This window comes from Homarus americanus, unplaced genomic scaffold (assembly GCF_018991925.1).
Source record: "Homarus americanus isolate GMGI-L3 unplaced genomic scaffold, GMGI_Hamer_2.0 scaffold32583, whole genome shotgun sequence".
In the NCBI taxonomy this organism is placed as follows: domain Eukaryota; kingdom Metazoa; phylum Arthropoda; class Malacostraca; order Decapoda; family Nephropidae; genus Homarus; species Homarus americanus.
In genome coordinates, this window is record NW_024713129.1 from 5,747,652 (window position 1) to 5,770,868 (window position 23,217).

Genomic DNA, 23,217 nt, shown 5'->3' on the forward strand with positions numbered 1-23,217 from the left:
AAATTCCGGATCAGGATATATATATATATATATATATATATATATATATATATATATATATATATATATATATATATATATATATATATATATATATATATATATATATATATATATATATATTTATATATATATATATATATATATATATATATTTATATATATATATATTATATATATTTATATATATATATATATATATATATATATATATATATATATATATATATATATATATATATATATATATATATTGGGGTAACATACATTGGGTATATATTTATATATACAAATTGCAGTTACAATTGCCTGGTTCTCAAATCGATTAATACCTTGGTGCACCCAATCTTGTTATGCTTAGCCAAACTTAAATGAAGATACGTACGTTCCATTAATGTAAGACGTCTGGTGCTCATCTGGGTAACCAACAGTTTCGTTGTTCTTCTGAGGAAGAACAATTCATTTGTATGTTTTTTACCAGTATGCTTTATAAAGAATAAATTAATTAAGACATGTTATGGTTTCACCCTTCTTTCCCCTTATCGATCTGGTCAATGGAAAACCTAACCCAATGCCTAGTCCACTCTGCACGCTACCTAACGAGCTACATGCTGTCCAGAGGGGGTCTGGTGGCAGCGACCCTTAGAAATTAAGATTAGAGTTAAGTATTTACCCTTAGTATTAGTGACCCCCAGTCTGGCAGTATACCAGTGCCCTACGTAAATGAATGGCGCCAGTACCGATGAGCAGCCTATCAATATAGAATACCAAGTACTTTACTTGGCACCTGGGACGACAGTGGTACCGCGAACAGGGCTGCTAGATCATTCATGAAAGCAGACGACATGAACCAACCAAATGTAAACTCCCAGGATAGTTAGACTAGCATTCCAGGTTTTATCAGGTTTGACTGAGTTACTTAGAACCATTTCAGGTTAGGTTTAATTGGTTTGTAACAAGTGTAAATAAATTAGTTAGCGGAGCAGTTTGTGGTCTTTTTTTTTCAGTCTGTCTTGTATATAAAGGACCAGTAACATACCAATCAGTATTGTAATCCTGCCTGAATCCTCCACATCTCAGGTCGGGCTACAGCTTCGGCTCCTTCACGGCAGAGGCGTCAAAGTTCTTGCCAGTGCTGTTGGAAGAAGTGAAGGCGCTAGGAGGCCAGGTCGAGGTAGGACGGCGATTGAACTCTCTGAAAGAAGCGGCGGTGAATGCGGACTTGGTCGTCAACTGCAGCGGTTTGGGTGCTAGACACCTCGTGCCTGACCCAGACGTCTACCCCTGCAGAGGTCAGGTCATGAGGGTCAGTATCTCAGCAGAATCAGCTTAAAAACGTTCTCACACCTCCAATAATGGCGAACAAAGCTTGTCAGTAAAGGTGACCAAGTACAGTCAACTACTGAAATTGAAATATTTACAGTCAACTACTAAAATCCATCCACCTGTTCCACTGAACCACGAACCCCGAGATTTCGGAACCGTGAATCTGAAGCATTTGTGGACAAGAATGTACACAGTCTACTGCTTCAGGTTCAAGAGTCTGGTGGATCTCGTGGTTGTAGTTCAGAGGTGGGGGAGGGGGGGACAAAATATTGAGTAAACGACAGAAATTGTCGATTAAGTCCCTATAAGATTATAATTATTATTATTATTATTATTATTTGTATTAGATTATTATTATTATTATTATTATTATTATTATTATTATTATTATTATTATTATTATTATTATTGTTATTACATTTTCGCCCCCCATGCCCCGATGTGGGTCAGTGACCTGTGCCCGGGTGGGCTAATCCCCGTAAAAAAAAATTATATATATATATATATATATATATATATATATATATATATATATATATATATATATATATATATATATATATATATATATATATATATATATATATATATATATATATATATATATATATTCGTTAACGAACACAACTGCCTAGCAGGTTGTTCAGCAACCTAAAAAATTGTTAATCCCAACCATTGTTTCAATGGATTTTGGGTACTGGTTCCAGCTCACCGAAAATTGCCTAAATTCAACAAAATGGTAGAAAAGTTCACTTACTTTGGAGGTGTGTATGTAGAAGGCCCTGACAGATGATGATGATGATGACATGATGATGATGATACGATGATGGGAAATTAGAATGTGGAGGAGAAGGAAGAAGAGAAGGCATTGGGTGGAAGAGAATTCACCCATGGCACCATTTCTCATCCATAAAATTTAGTTCTCTTGGTGTAATTCAAGATTATTTTCTTTAAATCAACACTGCACTGCATTATATATTGTCAATATGTAAAATATATTTCAAAATGACCAATAATTTGCTTGGAAACACAGAAAAAAAAGCGTTTAGTTGAAGAGAGTCTCAAGCAAGATGTTACATCCAGTGAAAACAGAGAAAGACTAACTCCTGTTTGCTGTGTTAAGAGGCTGGATGCCGCGCATTAAACTAGTCACTTTACCTTCAATTATGTTCAATAATTGTTAAAATGACTAAAAAATTGAATATTAAACTTTTAAAATTATTGAATAGTATAAACTTCTTGATATTTACTAAAATAGTAAGGAATTTAAGCCCTAGAACCGATTAATGTATTGGCGGACTAATACTAAAGCTGGTTGACCGGCCAGTGCAAGCGAAAACATGTTGAGGTCGGCTCGTAAGAAATTCGTTAACCGAATTTTTGTTCGTTAACCGAATTTAAGAATCTTATGGGAGGCAGTTCGTTAACCTAAATTCTCAAGTAACCTATATGCTCATATATATATATATATATATATATATATATATATATATATATATATATATATATATATATATATGTATGTATATATATATATATATATATATATATATATATATATATATATATATATATATATATATATATATATATATATATATATATATATATACTGTATATATATATATATATATATATATATATATATATATATATATATATATATATATATATATATATATATATATATATATATATATATATATATATATATATATATATATATATATATATATATATATATATATATATATATATATATATATATATATATATATATGCTGATAACCACAAGGAAGGAAGAAAACACGAAGTTCCCAAGCGCTTTCGTGTAATTCACATCTTCAGGGGTGAGTACAGATTAAAGAGAAGTACAAAATAAGGTGTATATATACAGGGGAGGGTGAGATCAGGTCCACAATGGTCAGGTATTAGGTAATGACCCTACTAATCTTTAAATAGCACGGCAACGGTCGGTAGTCAGGTCAGAGGGTAAGGTGACCCAACCTTCTCACCTGGTTACAAATCTTCTTAATTACAAAATTGTCCAGTTTGTACATGCCATTACTCTGTATATATACACCTTGTTTTGTACTTCTCTTTAGTCTGTACTCACCCCTGAAGATGTGAATTACACGAAAGGGCTTGGGAACTTCGTGTTTTCTTCCTTCCTTGTGGTTATCAGCATATACCTAGATCACGTGCAACTACAGTGATTTACTTGCATATATATATACTATATATATATATATATATATATATATATATATATATATATATATATATATACATACAGTAGTACCCCGATTTACGCGGTCAATTGAACCCACAGGGTACCGCGGAAAATGAAATCCGCGTAAATGGAACAACAGAACATATGGGATTAATTCCAATACACACTGGCCCGACCCCCAAACTCCACTTTTTCCGACACAATACCTATGTTGTAGTAAAAATAACATTTAAATTTTATGATGGTATTGTAGTGGACGTCTCCCCTACAACTGCTACAACTGCGTAGCAGCTCACCACCTGCTATCACATTCCAATGTGCCGCCTTCCCTAGCAACCAACCAGATGTTACCGTATCTTAGCAACGAAACTATTCACCGGCTACTTCTCGGGTTTTCCCACCATGACTCATGGCGGCTGCTGCGGGGTATATAAGCTCTGTCTCTCCATTGAGATTCATTCTGACCATTCTTCTTGAACAAGCAACACCTCCTCCTCTGCCGCTGCCTGGCGACCCTCGCCTCTCCTCCGCCTGCCTGGCGGTCCTCGCTCCCGCCAGCGAGCATGTCCTTCTCTGAGCTTCCTCACCAACCAACTCTCATTCTGCCCATTTTCCTGAACAAGCAACATCTCCTCCAGCAAGCTCCAGCTGTCCAGCATTCATTCAATCAGGAGGCCAGCAACAGGCAACATCTTCTCTAACGAAGCTCCTGCACATCTACCTCCTTCAACAAGCTACTCACCGCACGTCTCTACCAAGCAGCCCCTCACCACACAGCACCTCCAGCACCAGACTGTCTATCATATAACTTATATATTATACAAGAAAACCACATTAGAGTTTCCTTCCATCCTGAGTGCTAGACAACATTAATATCTCGATACCCCTACAACAGTGTCCTATGTGTGGAAATTGTTTGCTTAACAAAAAAGACAACAATTCTTTTGTCTGTAAATATAGGTGTACAAGATCGCCCAGCTGTATCCTCCACCATAGTAACAGGTAAGCTCCAAAAGTGGTTAGGTTAGGTTAGATTTTGTTGTGTGTGTTTTTTCGTGTAATTAGCGGTTTATTCTACAAATGAAAATGTTTTTTTCTTCTTAGAGACCGCTTATTTGCACCAGAAATGAAGGTCAGATTTTCTTTACTGTACTTACTTTTAACTTTCATCCTCTTCCCCACTGATCGGCTCGTTAGCTGCTTGGGCGATCGGTTACGTCTCTGTTAAGCACTGTTGGCAAGTACTGGGCATGCACCAGCTCCTGAATGTATCTGAACCTGCTCCAGTGCTTATCCAGTCTGGTCATGAAAAAGCTTACACTCAGTGCCGTCACAACACTCTCTGGCAGATTGTTCCATGAGTTCACAATTCTCACTCCGAAAAAGTTACCCCTCACAGTTTTCTGGGCTTGGAGCTTCTTCAACCTTGAGCTGTGACCCCTTGTGGGCGAGCGTCCGCCAGCTCCAGGTAAGGGCACTTGACTGAGTAGTGCCCTTTGAGATGCTTTCACTATAAGGGAGCGTGTCTTCCAACACCTACATCACCCTTATCTTACTTATTTCTCTTGTCTAGTTCTTACTCTTACTCAGTTCCTTCACATGTTCTTTTTACTTACTTCACTGGTTACTACATTATGCTGCCAGACTGGGCGGTCATTAATACTAAGGGTAAATACTTAAACCTAATCTTAATTTCTAAGGGTCACTGCCACCAGACCCCCTCTGGACAGCATGTCACTCGTTAGGTAGCGTGCAGAGTGGACTAGGCATTGGGTTAGGTTTTTCATTGACCAGGTCGATAAGGGGAAAGAAGGGTGAAACCACAACATGTCTTAGTTCTTTCAAATGTTCCTTCTACTCACTTCAGTTCAATTTTGGTACTACCTAACCACAGTTCTTCTTGGTAGCATGTCTATGGTCTAGGCACATGGGTAGTGTAATTCTGGTATCAGGGTCACTTGGATGGAAATAAAGGTAACTACTGTGGGAGAAATGAATACTCCTAAAATTCTCAAAGAACAAGTTTATTAATATAAAATCAAAGGGGAAAATAGATGTTATTAACATATAACTACCAGGCTCAACTCCTGGGCCTATTGCAAACTCTGTATTTCTTATGTACTTGTTTCCTTATTTTCCTATTTACTCAACAGCAATTATTCAGACATTACACTCTTACCTTGCACACAATACCTGGTGTCACCTTACATTACATCGCAGGGCCAGTTCCTTGTTCTTCCTCCCAATACACTAATACTGATACAAACACCAACATGGGTCCCCCACCCAACATGGGGTAATTATTAACAACACATACAACCACACTGTGGACCATAACTCCAAGGCCTGTCCCAGGGTATAGCACTGGCGCCTCTAACAACTGCTGTTGTGGTCGGTTACACTCCGACTCGAGGTGGGTTTGGGGTCCTCGGCCCACGAGGTAGAGTAGAGCCGATTAATCATGCCGAATCAGCGCCATCACTCCTATATTGACCACTGCTGGGTATCCACCGGTTCTGAGTGACCGGTGGGTTTCAATTAAGCCCACCCTCGATCTGGGAACGAAGGTGAAAGATGATATGGGAGGTTTTTTGGGGGGGAAGCATAGTGGGTCACAAACAAATCTTCAGTCTCGCCACGTCAGATAATTTACATTATATTACTTCTTACACTGGGTGAATGACAATTCCACTGTTAAAGCATGAACACTGATGAACACTGATTTTCACTACAATAGACTGAATCAAACTGAATGCTTATAAATACAGAACATACCTGGGAACAAAGGTGAAAGATGATATGGGAGGTTTGTTCCTCCCGCCTCACATTGGTTTATATACCCCTGAGTTGCCAGCGATCGCTACTCACGCAATGACAGAAATTACAAACAATCTAACTGTTACTCATTCAAGGATGACCCTCACTTGACAAAGGTCTGGCGAATTACTAAAGTTGATTTAAACAGACTAATTCAAGGTTGCGTTTGCCAGTAGAGAGTGCAATAAACGTAGTGACAACTGTGTTCGAAGGCGGGACTTACTGGGAGTGATCCTGAGGGTAAAACAGATGGGAAATACACGTCTCTCCTGAGATTCTGCAAGCGGGGTGGATTTGAATATTATGTAGCGTAATATGAATTAAAATGGGTTTTTAGGAATGACAATGATGTGCGCAGTACATAGCCTTCCCCTTCCAAAGATTCATATTATGCGGAATAATAGGCAAAAGCACTAACACGGTAGTGCACATACATTCGACATATCTTAACAGTTCGTGATTACAGTACCTTAATACATAAAACAAAACCTAAGGAGACTTAAACGTTTCATACTCGAGTCTCCGCTACCTATACCTGCAACAACTTATCAATTACGCTATTTCAGTACAATATAGTACAGTATAAGAAACATGTCCCTCGCAGTTCGTCAGTGTTACCTCAACATATTTTGGCACTAACACATAAACAGTGACTCTGACATTACAGATACAACAAAGTACTCTGCATGAAATTACATATACTCAGGAATTTAAATTCTTGTCTATGAATGGGAAATTAGTTACATCAGACACATCCTCCAATTACAACTTCGTTTCAATAATAATTCACCTTTTCCACACAAAACCGTGGTACTATAAGTACACAATGGGGCTCATAACACAAAACACGTATTTTCTATCTCACAGTTCAGAAGAACTGGTATTTCAAAGTCGGGGTGACTCCCTCACTCGGAGTGAGTCAACAACCCCAAAAAAAAACTTCCGACACACATAAACTGAGATTTTTTCTTTCGACAACATAGGCAGCAACTGGATCTCCGGACTTCAGTTCATAAGAACTGGGATTTCAAAGTCGGGGTGACTCCCTCACTTGGAGTGAGTCAACAACCCCAAAAAAAAATTCTGACACACATAAACTGAGATTTTTCCTTTCGACAACATAGGCAGCAACTAGATTTCCGGACTTCAGTTCGTAAGAACTGGGATTTATAATGTTGGGGTGACTTCAGTACGACTGACGAAGTCAACAACCCCCCAAAAAAACATAGACATTTCCATTACTGAGTCACGCTCACAAAAAAGAATCAGTGGTAATATGGTAATACTTTACGAGACTGTCCCTTCGGTACTCAACAAGTATTGACTGACTTTTCAATTGCCATGATTTTAACACTTATCACTTCACAATGTACTCTGTTGTACTCACTTGGGAGTCCTTACATGTATTTTCTACAATAAATTTTCAAAGATTGCATTCTTTCACAGATGTCCATATCACCACAGAGTCCTCAACCCCTCAAAGCAATTGTTGAAATTATACATGTATTAGCTCTCATCTAAACATAAAACACACTTACTGACCATGCCAGTCAGTCTACACTGCTAGAACTAATGCCCTTGACATTAAAATCATACTCTAAAAGAAACAACACAAAAACACAATATACTCGGAAATATAACACAACTTGTACATATAAATTCACTTTGTCAAAACTAACATCAACTTAGAACTAAACACTTCCACTTGAAATCAAAACAAATACATCCAAAATATGTCACAATTTCAAATAACACCCCGTTACATAACCTTAGTACAATTATGGCCTTCCGGTGACACTCACAACCACTGTCCCCCACACTCTTAACACGGCAGATGTTCACTACTCATTGTCTGTAAATATCAAAGTGTTAATTCGAGTGATCACACAATTGCTATGCTACCAGTGTAACAGGCACCCAAAAAAAAAAATAGTACCTTAGTATACAACAAGACTTCTCTGAGATTCACAAAAGAATGCAACAAGAAATAGTTAGGTAGCTAAACTCTGATTCTCAGACATTTTTCAACACTGAACTTTTCAATTTTAAACACTTCACTGTGCACTCTACTTTAAAACAGATTTCTAATTTTCTGGATGCAATTGTTCTAACCTAACTTCGAGTAAGGTTATTTGCCGTGAACTGTTTTCAATTTCTCCTTAAAACCACAAAAAAAAAAATACCCACAGCATCACATTTATTCCTCCTGATCTGATACCATGTAAATTACATCACCCCCGTGCCACCTGTGTAAGGGGGCGGGTTTTTTTTCCAACACCTACACCACCCTTACCTTACTTCTCTATTATTGTTCTTTTTCTGCAACTTAAATCATAGCTTCCATTCCCCCAGACTTGGTCAATGATTAAAAACAATCCCACCACTGCCACCAATTTATACTGCCAGACTGGGGGTCATTAATACTAAGGGTAAATACTTAAACCTAATCTTAATTTCTAAGGGTCGCTGCCACCAGACCCCCTCTGGACAGTATGTCACTCGTTAGGTAGCGTGCAGAGTGGACTAGGCATTGTGTTAGGTTTTTCATTGACCAGGTCGATAAGGGGAAAAAAGGGTGAAACCACAACATGTCTTAGTTCTTTCAAATGTTCCTTCTACTCACTTCAGTTCATTTTTGGTACTACCTAACCACAGTTCTTCTTGGTAGCATGTCTATGGTCTAGGGGTAGTGTAATTCTGGTATCAGGGTCACTTGGACAGAAATAAAGGTAACTACTGTGGGAGAAATGAATACTCCTAAAATTCTCAAAGAACAAGTTTATTAATATAAAATCAAAGGGGAAAATAGATGTTATTAACATATAACTACCAGGCTCAACTCCTGGGCCTATTGCAAACTCTGTATTTCTTATGTACTTGTTTCCTTATTTTCCTATTTAATCAACAGCAATTATTCAGACATTACACTCTTACGTTACACAATACCTGTGATGTCACCTTCACGTTACATCGCCAGGACCAATTCCTTGTCTTTCCTCCCAATACACTAATACTGATACAGAAACACCGACATGGGTCCCCCACCCAACATGGGGTAGTGTATTAACAACACACACAACCACACTGTGGACCATAACTCAAGGCCTGTCCCAGGGTATAACACTGGCGCCTCCCTAACAACTGCTGTTGGTCCTTTACTCCACGACCCGAGGTGGGTTTGGGGTCCTCGGCCCCACGAGGTAAGTAGAGCCCCGATTAATCATGCGAATCAGTGCCATCACTCCTATATTTGACCACTGCTGGGTATCCACCGGCTCAAGAAGCGGTGGGTTTTCAATTAAGCCCACCCTCGATCTGGTGAAGGCGAAAGATGATATAGGAGGAGGTTTTTTTTGGGGGAAAGCATGGTGGGTCACAAACAAATCTTCCAGTCTCATACGTCAGATAATTTCGTTATATTACTTCTTACACTGGGTAGACAACAATTCACTGTTAAAGCATGAACGCTGATTTTCACTACAATAGACTGAATCAAACTGAATGCTTTATAAATACAGAACATACCTGGGAACGAAGGTGAAAGATGATATGTGAGGTTTGTTCCTCCGCCTCGCATTGGTTTATATACCCTGAGTTGCCAGCGATCGCTACTCACGCAATGACAGAAATTACAATCTAACTGTTACTCATTCAGGATGACCTCACTTGACAAAGGTCTGGCAGAATTACTTAAATTGATTTAAACAGACTAATTCAAGGTTGGTTTGCCAGTAGAGAGTGCAATAAAAGTGACAACTGTGACGGGACTTACTGGGTGATCCTGAGGGTAAAACAGATGGGAAAATCACCTCTCCTGAGATCTACAAGCGGGTGGATTTGAATATTATGTAGCGTGAATTAAAATGGGTTTTAGGAATGACAATGATGTGCGCAGTACAACATAACGTTCTTGGTAGCATGGACATTCTTTTGGTAGCATGGTCGAGGTCTAGGCACATGGGTATGGTAATTCTGGTATCAAGTCATGGACAAAATAAAGGTAAAATACTGTGGGAGAAATGAATACACCTAAAATACTCTAAGAACAAGTTTATTAATATGAAATCAAAGGGAAAAAAAGAGATATTATTAATCATATAACTACCAGGCTCAACTCCTGGGCTTATTGCAGACTGTTTTTCTTCTTTACTTGTTTTATTATTTTCTTATTTACTTATTTTCTTATTTCTTTACTCAACAGTAATTACTCAGATCTTACACTCTTGCTGCACACAACCTTACTGGTGTTACATTACATACATAGTAGGACCAGTTCCTTGGTCCTACTCACAATACATAGTACATGGCACTCATTGTAGATTCCTGTACTTCTCACACCTACTGGTGGTACGTGGCATTACAGTACAGATACAAGACTTTATTCAACATACACGTTAACACTGAAACTAGCAGATACATGGGTCCACTACCCAACATGGGATAATTATTTCTAACTAATTAGCCCTAACATACCTATATACAACACTCTCGGTGGAAATATACTTCCAGGTTTCAATGTGGAACACTGGGGCTCAAAGACCGTTGTTGAGGTCGGTGGTAGCCAGACACATGGCGAGTCTGGGGTCTGGCACCAAGAGGCTGTGGAGCAGATTAATCAGGCGGCATCGGTGCCATCGTTTCATATATTGATCCCTGCTGGGTATCTATTGCATCCGGGGCAGTTGTCGAGTGATCCAAGAGTCTGAATTGGATCTGGGGAAACATTGGAGCGGCGTCAGGGGACGGACTGGGAAGCATGAACACAAACAAATCTCTGGTCTAGAAATGACAGACATATTTACGTTATATTACTTCTTAGACTGGGTGAATGACAATTCAACTGTTAAAGCATGAACACTGATGAACACTAATATTCACTACAATTGACTGAATTAACTGAATGGCTACACATAAACATACCTGGGGAAACATTGGAGCGGCGTCAGGGGACGCTCGCCCTGCCTCATCCCTTGATATATATATCCCCTGAGTTCCTAGTGATCGTTACTCACGCAATGACAGTAATTACAAACAACTCTAACTGTTAATCATTCAAGGATGACCCTCAGTTGACAAAGGTCTGTCGAATTACTTGAGTTGATTTACACAGACTAATTCAAGATTGAGCTTCCTAGGAGAAAGTGGAAAAACAACTGATCGACAACTGTCGTCTTCACAATGGCGGGACACTGGAAGGGAAACACAAGTGTAGCGTCTATGGGGAAAAACACGTCTTCAGGGTTGCTAACCCACTTAGTGTGTCATAGGAGGGAAGATCAGCTAAAACTAATGGCCTATCACTTTTTTGGTAGATTTTAGTGTATATAAACAGAAAATAATTTCAGTTTCAATATTTTGCAACCTTTTGCTAGGTAAATTTTAGCGTGAAATTTATCGAAAATCTAACGTAAAGCTGCATTAGTGCGTTACAATTAAATAGTGAACATTGCTTTCTGACTTCATTCTTTAACAACCCAACTAACAATATTTTTTTTCTGTTTCAGATTCTGATGCATTTATAAGTTGATAATATTTGCGATGGCTGCTTGTGTCAGGACGAGGAACCAAAAATCCAGCCATCTCAGTCACTATCTTGGGTCTGGGAGAGAGCTCCTGAAGTCGGAGTTGCCTACATTCAGAGATGCTTGAGATACGGTGTTTTAACTAGCAAATCAGTGAAAAAGAACCAAAGAACTTACACAAACAAAGGACATTTTCAAGCAGTGATACACCAAAGCTGTCTTGGCACAGTACACTCTGGCTAACGCTCAGTTCAAGCCTCCAGTCATAACAAGTCAGAAGATTAGTGAGAGACTGCTAGCCAGTTGGGGAAAAAGGGCAAGAGATATCTCTCTTGGGAGAGGAAAACTTGCAGTTATGACAGCTTTGCCAAGCAACTGGACCAGTTATTTGACATAATTACTTGCAAGTGCCCAATTGTTCTCTGTCCTGAGTTTGGATGCGATCGTGACTGTAAATCCGAGGCCCACATCTCCTGTATTTGCAAGCGTGAACTGAAGATTCCTGTGATCGAACTGGCATTTGTCAAAGCACAGAGAGAGAAGACTAGCAGTATAGGGGCTCTCATGATTTCTAGCCAAGATATTCCGGAGTCCAAGAGACAGGAGGCTGCCACAGAGAGACAGAAGAGGAAAAGAGTTGCCGAGGAAAAGAGACTTGAGAAGGCCCAGGGTGAGGTAAAAAAGGCCGATGATTGGAGTCAAGCTGATTCAGAGTTTAATGACTTCCCCATGGCTGATCCGAGTGCTGACCAGGAGAATGGTGACTTTGTCCCCAATCCCAGAAAATAATGATCCCAAACCCTTCCAGGCATAAGGCAGATCTGAAATAGGAAAAGATATCCTGAGTATAGCTCGCGCCAGCATGCGTGACACCACACTGGTCTCAGAGAAACTGCAGGAGATAGCAAATAGCTGCCTGATTGATGGTGTGGTTTGATAACACCTGATGATGTTCACCTGGTGATAGATCATAACAAAGTAAGGAGAGCTTCCAGGAGAAACTTGTCAGTAACCTAGAAGAGGAGCTTGATAAGGGGATAAGAGAAAATGGAATCAATTGGTTGTTCTTTGATGGGAGAAGGGATGACACTAAAGTGTACATGAAAGTTGGAGATTCTGACAAGTTGTTCCCTGTCATGGTGAAGGAGGAACACTACTCCTGCTGCAGTGAACCGGGAGGGAAGTATTTGTGGCATTTCTCTCCAGAGAAAGATGAAATCAGGAAACCAGCTGAGATAGTGGCAGATAACATTGTGAACTGGCCCAGAGAGAGGAACGTAGACCAGACCCTGCAGGCCATTGGAGGGGACAGCACCAACACGAACACAGGGTGGCAAGGGGGGGTCATACAGTGGATAGAGCGGAAGATTGGGAGGAAGCTGGTCTGGATTGTTTAGACCTCCACACCAACGAAAGGCCACTCAGGCACCTGATCCAGGAGCTGGATGGCAAGACTCTTTTCAAACAACAGATGGTCTGGTCCTCTTGGCAAGATGCTTAACTCTGCCACCGAAGTTAGAACAAATCCGGAAGCTTTGAAAATCACAGTTGGGTCTCTCCACTCGCTGAGCTTGTACATACTGTCATTGACGACCTGAGTACTGGACCAGTACCATGTTACATGATTTGCAGTGCCATCAAAATTGGGGTCATGCCTGATAGGACTTGCTTACCTGCAGATAGAACCAGTCCACATCTCTAGGTGGCTCACAATGCTCTCAGGGTTCTGCAATTGGTCGCCATCAGCAAACTGAAAGGAACCAGCTTCACAACCTGAGACTTATTGTCCAATTCATCTTGAGTGCTCCACTTGCCAAATTGGTTCAACACCAAGGTCAAGGCATCGTTCTCCGAAGGTCCGAGGCATGTTCTCTTCCAGCTTGAGCTCCTGAGGAGTCAAGCCAAGGAAGGTTGTTCAGATTGTGGAGCAGACTGTGAGGAGATCTTCCTGGTATGCTCATCCCGAGGCAGTTCTGCAGACAATGCTCTGCAGTAAGGATGAGGAGGAGAGAAGAGTGGCAGTCAAAAAGATCTTGGATATGAGACTTATGAGAGGATCTGGGCATGATGAATCAGTTGGTGACGATTCCTTCAGGGTCAGGAAGACTCCTGAAGTCAATCTAGGTGCCAAGACCCTCACTGATCTCATAGATCTGGATAACATCCAGGCTGGCAGTGAGCCCCTCTTACCTGCAGCCTCACCAATGTTCAAGTCAGAGCTTTCCTGGACAACCCCATGCATGTCCCTGCCTGGCCCTCGCACACCCAGAGTATAGAGCGTTGTGTACAGCAAGTGAGCGAGGCCAGCAGTCACGTGTACAGCCAGGAGAGGAGGGAAGGCTACATCCGAGCTCAGGTGGTCAGCAGGGAGGTGATGAGTAGAAACAGAAGCAAGAAAGACATGTTCTCTATGGTGTGCAGCAACACGGGTCGTAGTAGTAAAACCGGTTTTTGTATTTGATGATTTTGTTTTCTAAAGGAATATTAAATTTAATAAATGTGTCAAGATCATTCATTTCACTATTCTGGATCATTTTCATCCTAATAAATTAACCTGATACATTTACTTTACTTTAAATAAGCTATTTAGTGGTGTTGGTAAAAGGGTGGGAATACTGAATTTTCATAAGATTTCAAGTTAAAATTTACCAAGCAAAAAATGAAAACTTTTCAAATCTGAAGATATCACATGATTCTACACATAGAACTACATCATTAATACCATGGGCCGATTTTTCAAACTCAAAAAAAAAAAATTCGCCTCCGTATGACACACCCTACTAACCCACTCATGTTTTGCGGTCGCGGAGCTTAATAAGAATCATTAATTAAACAGACTGGCAGTCAACGTGACCATGACATCACACCCCAATTAGATCTCCCCTTGCCCGTCTGTAGTATAAGCTAGGCAATTTCAGGCGCTCTAAGGGTAGCTGAGGTGCCGCAATGCATGCAGGCACCAGTCTGATGGCCCTCTTTTGGACATTTTCAATCAACTGACAGTTGCCTGATTTACCTTCTTCTCGCCTACATACCGTTGGTACGTCCTAAGTGTAGCCTCTTACACCTCGTGACATTGAATCTTAGCAGCCATTTCTTCGGCCATTCATGAAGCTCACATACTGTAGTTCCTTCTGCTTGGTTCTTAATTTCCAGAAATAACTTTGCATCTCCCACAAACATTTGTAAGGAGGAATGTACAGCTTCAAGCATGTCATTTATGAAGCAAACAAACAACAGCGGACCCAATACACTGCCCTGTGGGACACCGCTTGTGACAGGTACGGATGATGATTTCGTGCCATTAATCACCACACACTGCTTGCGGTCATGTAGAAAGTCTTCAATCCACGCTAGGACATTTCCTCGAATCCCGTACCCTTCCAGTTTAATTTTCAGCTTTTCGTGGGGTACACTGTCGAAAGCATTGGCAAAATCTAGGTATATATTGTCGATATTACCACCCTGTTCCAGAATATAGGTCCAAATATCCAGTACTTTGAGTAATTGTGTTAAGCAGGAGCGCCCCTGCATAAAACCGTGTTGGCAATCCTTTACAAGGTTGTTTCGTAGTAGATGTTCCATCATGGCATATCTTATAATGCTCTCAAGTACTTTACATACTATGCTGGTCAGGATCACTGGTCTATAGTTGTTCGTGGAGTGACGATCGCCCTTATTGAAGATAGGACTCACGTAAGCCATTTTCCAATCACTGGGGACCTTTTGTTCATCCAGGCATTTACAGAACAGGATATTCAGGAGCTCAGCAAGGTCGTTGCACCATGTCAGGGCCGGGAGTCTTATGAACCATTAGCTTTGACAGTTTATTTCTAATACCCTCTTCTGTGAACACAATGTGGGTCAGTACTGTGTCGAACCGTCTGTCCTCAAACGCAGGTAGGTTAATCGCATCCTCTTGTGAACACCGAAGAAAAGAATCTGTTTAATGCCTCAGCTTTGTCCTGGTCAGACTCTGCATAACTACCATCTTCAAGCCTCTGGTCCGATTCTCCTACTCACGTTTTTAATTTTGACTTTGCATAGCGGTAAAACGTCATTGGGTTTGACACGACTTCGCTTGCAACCAGCCTCTGGAACACCTTTTCAGCCCATCTACACTCCGACTTTGCTTGGTTCCTGGCTCATCGTTGAATTTCTGGGTTTTCTTCTTAACTTTGTCGACCGCCGCATGGTTCATGTATAGGGGTTCCCTTGTATTCCCAGAAGGCACTGGGTTTGGTCTTGGGTATATATTTATCGATCAAATGGTTCACTTTACTAGCTATGATATTCAGCTTACCATCTGAGTTCTTATGCCTTAGTGAGTCAGGCCAATGGATACCCCCCATCTCCTCCCTCATCCTGTCGTAATTTCCCTTGTAATGTTTGCACCTTGGCCTGGTTTTGCCATGAACTAAGTAACAGTTAAATCTGGATGACAACATTACATGGTGGCTGGTGCCAACTGGGGCTAGATGTTCCAGTTTGGCCACCATACCCTCCTCGTTTGTTATGATGAAGTCCAGTGGCTTGGGTTCTTGCTCCCCTTTAACATGTTGGAACAGTATATTATTCCGGCGTAAATCACAATTATATTTATCTTACATACATAAAATAACTTCACCTTATATCCTAATATAGCTCTAGGTATATAAATGTATACAGTATTTGGATACAATTTTACATTGTACTTCTCTCTATTGGGCAGGTGCGGGCGCCCTGGATAACCAACTACCTGTGTGACGAGTCCGAGGAGTCCTTTGCCTACATCCTACCTAAGTAAGTCCTGAGGAGCGATAATGGGTAAGGAAGGGGCAAAATAGTCCTGATTTGGGAAATACTAATTTATTGTATTTTTTGAAAGCTGGAGTCACAATGCAAACTGTGTAGTTAATTTTTGTGTTTGATATATGAATGGCTTGACGGTTTTCGTGGCAATTATTCAACATTGTTTGCTATGCTCAGTTCTGGCAACAGATAAAGGTTAAAGGCTCAAATATGTCTGCATAAACCAAGTCAGTGCAAAGAAATCTGAACTGCATTTTCCCTCCATACTATTCAGTTATGTATGAGTAAACAGCTCAGATTTCAGAAGAATATTTACCACGGAGGAAGATATAAAAACATAAGAATGGAGGAAACTGCAGCTGGTCTATTGGCCCATACTGGGCAATCCCATTTACACTCAACCCCTATCGCTCATATCCTATGTTTGAAACTATCCAGTGTATTCGAGTTAATGATGATGTTTGGTAACTTGTTCCACTAATCCACTACTTTATTTCCAAACCAATGTTTGCCTATCTCACGCCTAAATCTAAATTTGTCTAATTTAAAACAATTGTTATGAGCTCGCTCTTGGTTGGATAGTTTGAGTACTTCTGTTATATCACTTCCATTTATGCACCTCGATCATATCGCCCCTCACTCTATGTTTCTCGACGGAGTGCAAATTAAGATGCTTTAACCTTGTTATTCTCCTCTGAATTCTTTCTAGGGATTCTATGTCCATTCAGTAGTATGGCTAGAACTGAACTGCGTAATCCAAGTGAGGTCTCACAAGTGCAAGATATAATTTTAGTATAACCTCGCTAGTCTGGAAAATAACACTCCTTTGTATGAACCCAAGTACTTTGTTAGCCTTGTTTCGAGCAAATACTCATTTTTTATTTTGCTTAAAATTCCTACTAATCATTACAGCACTCCTAGATCTTTCTCAGTTGATTTCTGTATAACAACGTTGTTCATCTGATATCAAGTTTCTCTGTTTACATCTCCTAGACTAAGTACTTTACATTTGTCCACATTAAATTTCATCTGCCATTTTTCAGGCCATTCAAAATTTTTTTTAACATCTTCCTGTAGTTTTGCAGAGTCCCCGTCAGATTTAATTACACGCCCTATTTTTATGTCATCAGCAAATTTACTTATATTGCTGTCTATGCCTATATCTATGTCGTTTATGTATATAATAAATAGTAATGGTCCAAGTACTGAGCCTTGGAGTGCTCCACTAGTGACGTTACCCCAATCGGATTTACTGCCGTTAATGCTTACTTGCTGTTTCCTATCCTGTAACCATGCCCTAATCCATTTAAGAATATATCCTCCAATTCCATGAGCCTCCACTTTTCTTACTTACTTTTACTTTTATCCTCTTCACCACTGATCTGCTCATTAGCCTTTTGGTCGGTCGGTCACATCTCTGTTACGCACTGTTAGAACATAAGAAAATAAGGAGTCTGCAATAGGCCGGTTGGCATGTGCATGGCAGCTCCTGTCGAGTTACAACCACTCTCTATCGTCCATGAATCTATCTAGCCTCCTTTTAAAACTTTCCAGTGTCCCAGCACGTACTACAAAGTTGCTAAGCTTGTTCCACTCGTCTACCACCCTATTTGTGAACCAGTTTCTTCTGATCTCCCTCCTAAACCTAAACTTATCCAACTTAAATCCGTTGCTACGAGCCCTTTCCTGCTCGGATATTATAAGAGCATTATCTATATCTCCTTTATTGATTCCTTTCACCCTTTTAAATACTTCCATCATATCTCCCTGCACTCTTCTTCTTTCTAGGGAATGCAAGTTTAGTATCTTTAATCTATCTTGATATGGAAGGTTTCTTAGACCCGCAATCATTTTCGTCATTCTTCGCTGTACCGACTCCAGTGAATTGATATCCATTCTATAATAAGGGCACCAGAACTGAACAGCATAATCAAGGTGCGGCCTGACTAGCGCAAGATATAATTGCAATATGACCTCCGCACTCTTATTACATGTACTTACACTTCTAGATATAAAACATAATACAGTACTCTGTTTGCCTTTTTCGAACATTAACGCACTGTTTTCTAAGCCGAAGGTCTGGGCTTACAAGTACCCCTAAGTCTCTTACACAAATCGACTTCTCTAGGTTGATGTTGTTAAGGCTGTACACATTGACAGTATTTGTCCGTCCAATATTAAGTAAGCTGCACTTGCTGGTGTTGAATTTCATTTGCCATTTTTATGACCACTCCTGCAGTTTATTTAAATCCTCCTGTAGTGCATTTGCATCCTGTCCTGAATTAATCTGCCGCCCTATTTTGGTGTCATCAGCAAACTTGCTTATGTCACTGCTGATCCCAGTATCTAGATCGTTTATGTAGATTATGAACAAGAGTGAGTCCAATACTGACCCCTAGGGAACCCCACTAGTTACACAGCTCCACTCAGATTTAAAACCATCTACGCTGACCCCGTGTTCTATCGGTGAGCCATAATTTTATCAAATTTAAAACTTTCCACCCGATACCATGAGCCTTAACTTTTCTCAGAAGCCTCTGATGCGGTACTCTGTCTAATGCTTTTGCGAAAGTCTAAGTGAATAACATCGTAATTTTCGTCATTATCTACTACCTCACAGACTTTCCTAAAAAACGTCAGCAGATTTGTTAGACAAGATTTTCCATTTGTAAATCAGTGTTGAGAGTCGTATGTTAAATTGTTTATCTCTAAATGCGATCGGATGCTATTTGCTGTATTTGATTCAAGAAATTTCCTCACTACTGATGTCAAACTAATCGACTGGTAGTTTGACGCTGATGCTCTGTCTCCCTTTTTGATTATGGGTATTACATTTGCCTGTTTCCACAAGTCTGGCACAACTCCCATGTGTAATGATTTTGTAAATAAATTTACGAGGGGTCCACTAATCTGTTCCTTACACTCTTTCAAAACTCGGGGAAATTTTCATCTGGCCCTGGGGATTTTGTCTTCTTTAATTTATTTATCTTCTTAAGAAAACATCCTCTTTTCTGATAGTATATCCTTTAGTTTCTCTTCTTCATTTCCCCTAAATATCAGTTCCACCTCTGGCGTTTCCTTGTGAATTTCTTCTGTGAAAACTTATAAGAAATAGCTGTTTATTGCTTTGCTTATTTCCTCACTATCATCGATCACTTCCCCCTCTCTCTGACCTTCAAGGCCCCACTTTGTCCTTGACCTTTGTCCTATATACTTGGAAAAATCCCTTGGGATTTGCCTTGGATTCTCTTGCTATCCTGATTTCGTAGTCCCTCTTTGCCTTCCTTACATTTTTCTTAACATTCCTAGATATAGTAGTTCATTATACATATCTGTGAGATGCTCCTCCCTTCCCTGTAATTTCTTATAAATTCCTTTCATTATTCCTATGTCATGTTTAAGTTTTTTGGTCATCCACCTTGGCTCATTCTTATTTGACCTAATTTTTCTGTACGGTATATTTTGTTCTCGTGCCTTACGTAGTATACTAGTGAATTTAGTATAGTCATCATCATTTGTTGTGTCGCCAATGACCTCACCCATTCCTACCGGAGACTGACCTGACCATTCTCAGGTGACCTCAGCCTAGGTACCTTCTTAATCCCTCATAATCCGCCGATCGAAAGTCTGGGACTCTGACCATATTGTCATTATTTTTTGTTTACCAATTTAGGGTAAACCTGATTTCTCTGTGATCACTGTTTCCTAGTTCTTCCCCTATTGTGATATCTCTGATAACATTTTCTTTATTTGTTAATACTAAGTCTAATATATTGTCACCTCTAGGAAGTCTTCAAATTCATAATCACCTATAATGTTATCCCAGTCAATATTTCTAAAGTTGGGAATCCCCCATAAGGCACAGGTTGTTGTATCTTGCTGCTCTACTCATTTCCTGCCATATGGGCTGAGCTGCTTCTTTCCCAAGACTTGGGGGCCTGTAAATCACTCCCATAATTAGTTTTTCTCTTCCTTCCGCAATTTCTACCCGTACAGACTCTCCAAAAGACCGATAACAATTGGACTTATGGTCAGAACAAAGGGGGTGAGATGAAACTTGGTGGATCTCTTCCCACTTAATGACATACTAAAAAAGTAAAAAGTAAAAATCCTCATGTATCCCATGTGAGCTTGCACCACATGACGGAAAATTACGTCAAAGCCTATATATAGGATATACATTATCTAATATTGGTTAAAGGAGGGGTACACTCACACGAGCACTTTTCTTGGTGATTGCTCGCCATTATTGCATTTTTGACAACATTTCACGAATCCTTGGCATATTAAGAAGGTGTTCGCATTAATGAGCATATTTCACATGACAACCACAATAATCATACAGTCAAACGAAATATTATTTAATCAAACCCAGCATATTTTTACTTACATTTACTGATGTATGGCATGCAGCAACAGTTTTCTTATAATTACACTCAATTAGCAAAGAAACAAGATGCTAGTCCTACACCAGGTATAGTTAAATGCACAAGAATTTTACGAGTATTTAAATGGTGACACATGGTGTCTCTTGAAATAAATAATAACTAAATAAATAATAACTATACAAAGGATCTGGTCACCAAGAGTAAGGGAGATAGAAAGTAGTCCATGTGAGTCTGGTAAAGGAAGTTGAACAGATGGAATGGTGTTAATACAGTTGCGGTCAAAAATAATCATCCACTCCACCACCTAACACTTGCGGGTGCTACTATTGTCTGTGGTCTACCACGCTGGGGCTACTATAATAAGCGGTCTACCGAGCTGGAGTTGTGTCTATCGGGATATTTACACTGTAGCATCCATTAATCCAACCTAGGTTAAGTTAGGTTAAGATAGGTTAGGTTAAATTAGGTGAGGTTAAGATAGATTAAGTTAGGTTAGGTCAGATTAGATTGGGTTAATGAAAGTTACAGTGTAACTATTTTGGTAAACTAATTCCAGCTTGGTAGACACCATACTATAGTGGCATCCACTTGGGCCTTACTTTTACTTTTATCCTTTTCACCACTGATCGGCTCATTAGCCGCTTGGGCGATCGGTCACGTCTCTGTTACACACTGTTGGCAAGTACTGGGCATGCACTGGCTCCTGAATGTGCCTGAACCTGCTCCAGTGTTGGTCAAGTCTGGTCTTGAAAGAGCTCACCCTCGGTGCCGACACAACACTTTCTGGTAGATTGTACCAAGAGTTCACAACTCTCACTCTGAAAACGTTTGCCCTCACAGTTTTCTGGACCTGCGGCTTCTTCAATCTTGAGCTGTGACTCCTTGTGGGGCGAGCGTCCACCAGCTTCAAATGAGGACACTTGACTGAGTAGTGCCCCTTGAGATGCTTATACACCTCAATTAGGTCACCCCTTGCCCGTCTGTACTATAAGCCAGGCAAGTTCAGGCGCTCCAGTCTCTCAGGGTAGCTGAGGTGCCGAAGGGCAGGCACCAGTCTGGTGGCCCTCCTTTGAACATTTTCAACCAACTGACAGTCCCTAGCATATCTCGGGGACCAGACGGGGTGACAGTTCTCCAGATGGGGAAGCACTTCACTCTTGAAGATCGTTACGGGGGACGGACCGTCTAGATATCTGAACGACCTTCTTATAAGACCCAATAATTTATTTGCCTGATTTACCTTCTTCTCGCAATGGCCCGAGAACTTCAGTTCATTGTCAACATACACACCAAGGTTCTTCTCACATTCGGTCTCAAATAGTGCAGTTTTTTCATCCCGTTGGGACATATGATACGCCTCCTTACCGTTGGTACGCCCCAGGAGCATCCTCTTACACTTTGTGACATTGAATCTCAGCAGCCATTTCTTTGACCATTCTTGGAGCCCACAGAGGTCCTTCTGCAGCTCTTCACAGTCCGCCTGGTTCTTGATTTCCCGAAATAACTTGGCGTCATCGGCAAGCATTTGTATGGAGGAGTGTACGTCAGGCATGTCATTTATGAAACAAACAAACAACAGCAGGCCCAATACACTGGCCTGTGGTACCCCACTTGTGACAGGTACGGATGATGATTTCGTGCCATTAATCACCACACACTACTTGCGGTCATGTAGAAAGTCTTCTATCCACGCTAGGACATTTCCCCGAATTCCGTACCCTTCCAGTTTGATTTTCAGCCTTTCGTGGTGTACACTGTGGGAAGTCTTGGCAAAATCTAGGTAAATATTGTCGATATTACCACCCCGTTCCAGAATATAGGTCCAAATATCGAATACCTTGAGCAATTGTGTTAGGCAGGAGCGCCCCGGCATAAAACCGTGTTGGCAATCCTTTACAAGGTTGTTTCGAAGTAGATGTTCCATCGCGGCATCTCTGATAATACTCTCAAGTACTTTACATATTATGCTGGTCAGGCTCACCGGTCTATAGTTGTTTGTGGAGAGATGATCGCCCTTCTTGAAGATAGGGCTCACATAAGCCACTTTCCATTCACTGGGGACCTTTCGTTCATCCAGGCATTTAGAAAACAGGATCTTCAGGGGCTAAGCAAGCTCGTTGCACAACTCTTAGCACTTTGG

General features: G+C 40.4%; 1 protein-coding gene across 1 annotated transcript in view; it reads left to right on the forward strand.

Moving 5' to 3' along the window:
- Window positions 1–1,080: 1,080 nt before the first annotated feature.
- Window positions 1,081–23,217, forward strand: part of LOC121866475 (D-aspartate oxidase-like) — a gene marked incomplete at its 5' end in the record, with an annotated part of 40,704 nt that continues 18,567 nt past the window's right edge. The window contains 2 exon segments of the mRNA XM_042366186.1: window positions 1,081–1,306; window positions 16,610–16,680. Coding sequence (XP_042222120.1) covers window positions 1,081–1,306; window positions 16,610–16,680 — 297 coding nt within the window.